This window comes from Sparus aurata, chromosome 9, assembly GCF_900880675.1.
Source record: "Sparus aurata chromosome 9, fSpaAur1.1, whole genome shotgun sequence".
NCBI lineage: Eukaryota > Metazoa > Chordata > Actinopteri > Spariformes > Sparidae > Sparus > Sparus aurata.
Genome location: NC_044195.1, coordinates 36,856,695 through 36,863,590, shown reverse-complemented (window position 1 = coordinate 36,863,590; position 6,896 = coordinate 36,856,695). Strand labels below are relative to the sequence as shown.

The following is a 6,896-nucleotide window of genomic DNA, read 5'->3' as shown; positions in this document are numbered from 1 at the left end:
CATAAATAAAGAACTAAACATCACGATGGCCCGTCACCTCTGTGCTGTACAACTGCAGTGTCTTTATGTTGTTCATCTTCATCCTGACAAACAGTTTCAACACACAGGAACATGTTTACATCGTGTTACTCAGTAGAGTAGTACTTACTAGATCAACAAACACAATTCACTCTGTCTTTACTTCATCATCCATCAGAGGAAACAGTCCTCTTCCTGTTCATCACAGTGTAATTTCTATTTCACAATGACCGTCTGCTCTACGACCGTCTGCTCTACGACTTTATAAGGTACATTTATATTAAATGATTCTCAGGTGTGAAGCAGCAGTGTTTCTCAACTGAGTCCATGTGTGTGTTTGTCAGACGATCCCACAGAATACTAACCAGGAACCACAACACTCTTTGACTCATGTGTGAATCATATGATGGTGCAGTTGAACAGTCCTGTGTGTTGTTGAGTCAGTCATCACAGGTTCAGACACACTGAAGAGTTTCAACAGGACCAGACTCTATCTAATCGGAGTTTAATCTTTCTCATGAGGCAATACTGTCCACACCCAGTGTGGTTGATAACACAGCAGCCAGACTCCCTTGACAAATGCTGTATGTATAAGAGATGTTGAGTGAGGAGAAACTTAAATACAATTGGATACAAATCCAATCCATTATTATTATTATTATTATTATTATTATTATTATTATTATTATTATTATTATTATTATTATTAATAATAATAATAAAGAACTCTGTTGATGAAGGTTCTCAGTCATCCAGGTCATGGTTATTCTAAGTCCTGTATCTTAGACAACTGGTCAAACATAATGAAACTGTGTCTGTGACAGATTGTAACTCATTGTGTCCTTGTTGTAAATTCAGCATTAAATCTTTCAGCTGAAGTTGTTTGTCTCCTTGTAAAAAGTGTCAGTTTGTGGCAGCATGTCTGTACCAGCCTGTCTGCTTCTGTGTCTAAAGTGCTAAAGTCTTACCTGCCAACAGTGATCAGCTGTTTGAACACACTGTTTACACTGATGTCACCATTTACACTCCATTTATGAAAGAAGAAACATGTTATTGATCTAAACATGTCACATGTCACAAAGACACTAAACAGTAACAATATAGGCTACTTCTTTGTCCCCGTGGAGAAAGTCCCCAGACTCCCTTAACAAATGTGTCAGTTTAGTGAGTTGTTGAGTTGGAGACACTTTATAAACTCTGTGAAACTCTGTCTCTGACTCATTCTGCATTATTTGGACCTTCTTGTTCATTCAGCAAATGTTCTACATGAACTTCTTTCTGTCTTTGAGTAGAAACATGGAGTCGGTTTGTCTCAGTGACGGACAGGTTTGTTTTATTCAGAGCAGGAAGTGACATCACATCACAGGTAACTGCTGCTGCTGATAGCAGGTGTGAACTGACAGATGTAGGTGACATCGGGTGTTAACAGGGTCACAGTGTGAAGTACAGTTTTAGTGCTGCTGTAATAACTCTGGATGAGAGTTGCAGTAACAGATTCCTGGATGTGTGTGTGCTGTTGCACTCAACACTTTCTGACAGATGAAATATGAACTCATTAATGTTTCTGTGTTGAGGTCTGTAGATTTTCTACTATTTGAACGCTGCTGTTTCTTGAGTTCTGACGAGTCCCTGGACAAGTCCACACACCCCGTTTCACCATACATTCCTGATCGTGTCCTGACAGGAGATCAGTGCAGCAGCTCCACTGTGATCATCAGAAACACAACTGCACAGTGAGAGAGCTGAAGACACTGATCAGTTTCAGCTGCTCTACCAAACACCTCTTCAAGTGTGAACATGTGATCAAACCTCACGTTATAATCCTTCAGTAATATCCTTATTCAATGTTGGATGTTAGATATAGTAGATCAAACACTGTAATCTGTAATCCAGTTACAGTCTGTAATCTGCTCTGAATATTATTAGCCTCACTCTCTACACACCAGCAGTATGAAGATCATTAGCAGAGTCAAACAGGAAGTGTTCATAAGGAAGAGCGGCCTCAGTTCATACCTCTACTGACAAGTAATCAGATTACATTAATATAACTGACAGCAAGTGTTTGTGTTTTTGAGGAGCTCAGTTCTAAAAAATCAGATTATAGATTATAGATCAGTCCTAATATCCAGTTCAGGTTCATAAATCTCATATCAAACTGTGTGGTGTTGATCTGTTGTTGCAACATTTAAATACCTGAGCTGTCAAACTGCAGCTGCTGACAGGACGAGGAGCTCCTCCAGGGACAACTGTACACTGCTCCTCTCTCTACCACACCTCCACCTGACGACGACGAGTTTGCCCGAGGAGCTCCAATCAGAACATCTGAACTGAGGGGGGAAGAGAGGAGAGGAGGAGAGAGGAGAGGAGAGGAGGAGAGAGGAGAGGATGATTGTTATTCAGGCTGCTGATGGCTGGCAGCTATTCCCTCCTGAGTCGTGTTAACTGTAACATGGTGAGCACAGTAAAGTGAGGGGGGTAGTCAGGCTTTCAAACACTGTGGGAGTTCCCTTAAAGTGAAACTCTCGCCAAAATGCAACCGAGGCTTTTTTTGTGAATGTATATGAGTCAAACCTTCATGTAAAAGCATAATTACGACAAAAGAGGCACTTTTAAGATTTACCGTATTTTCGTTTTCGGGTCAAACTCATTTTCAATGGAGTGCTACAGGCACTTTTACAATAGCATCAAAATCTCTAACTATCTTCTCTATCTTCAAAACAGTAAGAAGGCTCGACACAACATGAAACTTTGCTCGTAGCATCACCAGGGTCTCTACACATGAACACGAGCATTGAGAACATTGTGTGTGTACACAGAGTTTACTAGAAAGAAGGTTTTTGAACAACTCACGTTAGCAGTAGCTACAGCACTTCACTGTACTACAGCGCTTCACTGCACTAAAGCGCTTCACTGCACTACAGCGCTTCACTGCTCTACAGCGCTTCACTGCACTAAAGCACTTCACTGCTCTACAGCGCTTCACTGCTCTACAGCGCTTCACTGCTCTACAGCGCTTCACTGCACTACAGCGCTTCACTGCTCTAAAGCGCTTCACTGCACTAAAGCGCTTCACTGCTCTACAGCGCTTCACTGCTCTAAAGCGCTTCACTGCTCTACAGCGCTTCACTGCTCTACAGCGCTTCACTGTACTACAGCGCTTCACTGCTCTAAAGCGCTTCACTGCACTACAGCGCTTCACTGTACTACAGCGCTTCACTGCTCTACAGCGCTTCACTGCTCTACAGCGCTTCACTGTACTACAGCGCTTCACTGCTCTAAAGCGCTTCACTGCACTACAGCGCTTCACTGTACTACAGCGCTTCACTGCACTAAAGCGCTTCACTGCTCTACAGCACTTCACTGTACTACAGCGCTTCACTGTACTACAGCGCTTCACTGCACTAAAGCGCTTCACTGCTCTACAGCACTTCACTGTACTACAGCGCTTCACTGCACTAAAGCACTTCACTGCACTACAGCGCTTCACTGCACTAAAGCGCTCACTGCTCTAAAGCGCTTCACTGCACTACAGCGCTTCACTGCACTAAAGCGCTTCACTGCTCTACAGCGCTTCACTGTACTACAGCGCTTCACTGCTCTAAAGCGCTTCACTGCTCTACAGCGCTTCACTGCTCTACAGCGCTTCACTGCACTACAGCGCTTCACTGCTCTAAAGCGCTTCACTGCTCTACAGCGCTTCACTGCACTAAAGCGCTTCACTGCTCTAAAGCGCTTCACTGCTCTACAGCGCTTCACTGCACTAAAGCGCTTCACTGCTCTAAAGCGCTTCACTGCACTACAGCGCTTCACTGCACTACAGCGCTTCACTGCACTAAAGCGCTCACTGCTCTAAAGCGCTTCACTGCACTACAGCGCTTCACTGCACTAAAGCGCTTCACTGCTCTAAAGTGCTTCATTGCCCTACAGCGCTTCACTGCACTAAAGCGCTTCACTGCACTACAGCGCTTCACTGCTCTAAAGCGCTTCACTGCACTACAGCGCTTCACTGCACTAAAGCTTCACTGCACTACAGCACTTCACTGCTCTAAAGCTTCACTGCACTACAGCGCTTCACTGCTCTAAAGCGCTTCACTGCTCTACAGCGCTTCACTGCACTACAGCGCTTCACTGCTCTACAGCGCTTCACTGCTCTAAAGCTTCACTGCACTACAGCGCTTCACTGCTCTAAAGCTTCACTGCTCTAAAGCGCTTCACTGCTCTACAGCGCTTCACTGCTCTACAGCGCTTCACTGCTCTAAAGCGCTTCACTGCTCTACAGCGCTTCACTGCTCTAAAGCTTCACTGCTCTAAAGCGCTTCACTGCTCTACAGCGCTTCACTGCACTACAGCGCTTCACTGCTCTAAAGCTTCACTGCTCTAAAGCGCTTCACTGCTCTACAGCGCTTCACTGCACTACAGCGCTTCACTGCTCTACAGCGCTTCACTGCTCTACAGCGCTTCACTGCACTACAGCGCTTCACTGCTCTAAAGCGCTTCACTGCTCTACAGCGCTTCACTGCACTAAAGCGCTTCACTGCTCTAAAGCGCTTCACTGCTCTACAGCGCTTCACTGCACTAAAGCGCTTCACTGCTCTAAAGCGCTTCACTGCTCTACAGCGCTTCACTGCACTAAAGCGCTTCACTGCTCTAAAGCGCTTCACTGCACTACAGCGCTTCACTGCTCTAAAGCGCTTCACTGCACTACAGCGCTTCACTGCTCTACAGCGCTTCACTGCACTAAAGCGCTTCACTGCTCTAAGCGCTTCACTGCTACTACAGCGCTTCAACTGCACTAAAGCGCTTCACTGCTCTAAAGCGCTTCACTGCTCTTAAGCGCTCACTGCACTACAGCGCTTCACTGCTCTACAGGCTTCACTGCACTAAAGCGCTTCACTGCTCTAAAGCGCTTCACTGCTCTACAGCGCTTCACTGCACTAAAGCGCTTCACTGGCCTTAAAGCGCTTCACTGCTCTACAGCGCTTAACTGCACTAATGCGCTTCATGCTCTAAAGCGCTTCACTGACTACAGCTGCTTCACTGCACTACAGCGCTTCACTGCACTAAAGCGCTTTCACGCTCTAAAGCGCCTTCACTGCACTACAGCGCTTCACTGCACTAAAGCGCTTCACTGCTCTAAGCGCTTCACTGCTACTAAAGCGCTTCACTGCACTACAGCGCTTCACTGCTCTAAAGCTTCACTGCTCTAAAGCGCTTCACTGCTCTACAGCGCTTCACTGCTCTAAAGCTTCACTGCTCTAAAGCGCTTCACTGCTCTACAGCGCTTCACTGCTCTAAAGCTTCACTGCTCTAAAGCGCTTCACTGCTCTAAAGCTTCACTGCTCTACAGCGCTTCACTGCACTACAGCGCTTCACTGCTCTACAGCGCTTCACTGCACTACAGCGCTTCACTGCTCTAAAGCGCTTCACTGCACTAAAGCGCTTCACTGCTCTAAAGCTTCACTGCACTACAGCGCTTCACTGCTCTAAAGCTTCACTGCACTACAGCGCTTCACTGCTCTAAAGCGCTTCACTGCTCTACAGCGCTTCACTGCACTACAGCGCTTCACTGCTCTACAGCGCTTCACTGCTCTAAAGCTTCACTGCTCTAAAGCGCTTCACTGCTCTAAAGCTTCACTGCTCTAAAGCGCTTCACTGCACTACAGCGCTTCACTGCTCTAAAGCTTCACTGCTCTAAAGCGCTTCACTGCTCTACAGCGCTTCACTGCTCTAAAGCTTCACTGCTCTAAAGCGCTTCACTGCTCTAAAGCTTCACTGCTCTACAGCGCTTCACTGCTCTACAGCGCTTCACTGCACTACAGCGCTTCACTGCTCTACAGCGCTTCACTGCTCTACAGCGCTTCACTGCACATCATCTGACCAGCTGATGTTTTCTGCCCAGTCAGAAACAACAGGAGGAAACTCTGACATGTCAGGAGAGAGACAGTCACACTGAGGCTGCACATGACACACACACACACACACACACACACACACACACACACACAGACAAACACACACACAGACACACACACAGACACACACACACGCACACACACACACAGACACACACAGTCAGACAGACAGACAAACAGACGCCCTGGTGTTAGTTCAGACAGTAGCTCTGTATAATCATCATCATCATCACCGTCGTCTTACTTTTGGTTGTTGGACGGTTTGAAGAAGTCCACGGAGAAGCCGAAGTAGCTGCCCTGCGGTCCGGAGTAGACGGACGGAGAGTCCACGTCCAGATTAAAGGCTCCGCAGCGCTGAACCAGCAGCAGGACGACCCAGAGCCCGACAGCTGCCCGTCCTCCTGCCATGGCTGCCGGGGAGCTGCTCCGCGGGTTAGCCGCTGGAAACACGGAGGAAGAGGACGAAGATGAAGGCGGAGAGATGGAGGAGCTAACTGATGTTAGCGTGCTGCCAGAGAGTGTCCACTGGTCCGGTGTCGGTCCACTGGTCCGGTCTCGTTCCAGCGTCAACACGACGACACCACAACACCACGATAATACTCCTCCCGACGCGACGACGGCGAGACTTCCGGTCTGTACAGAGCCGTTCAAGAACCGTCGGAACCGGAGCAGCGTCAGCTCGTCTAACCGCTGAGAGCGAACAGAAACACGGATACACACCCGGGGAGAGGCCGTGTGTGTGTGTGTGTGTGTGTGCCACCGCAGGATCGTTCTCAAAGTTACATCCGGTTTATACCTTTCAGAACAAAAGCACCCCCCCAAACATTGTATCAGTGCTGTAAAATACCCAGCAGTACTCGAGTAAAAGTAAAGGTACTGTGTTACAATATTTCCCATATTAATAGTACTCGAGTAAAAGTCTTCAAGTATCTGATAATAAAGGCAGTCAAGTATCCAAAGTAGGGA

General features: G+C 47.2%; 1 protein-coding gene across 1 annotated transcript in view; it reads right to left on the bottom strand.

The window, feature by feature from the left end:
• The window catches only part of itgav (integrin, alpha V), a 44,543-nt gene extending 37,852 nt beyond the window's left edge, over positions 1-6,691 (bottom strand). The window contains exons 1-2 of the mRNA XM_030429015.1: positions 6,175-6,691; positions 2,212-2,345 (exon numbers count right to left, since the gene is read on the bottom strand). Coding sequence (XP_030284875.1) covers positions 2,212-2,345; positions 6,175-6,338 — 298 coding nt within the window. The 5' untranslated portion in view covers positions 6,339-6,691. The remainder of the gene's footprint in view (positions 1-2,211; positions 2,346-6,174) is intronic.
• Between the last annotated feature and the right edge of the window lie 205 nt (positions 6,692-6,896).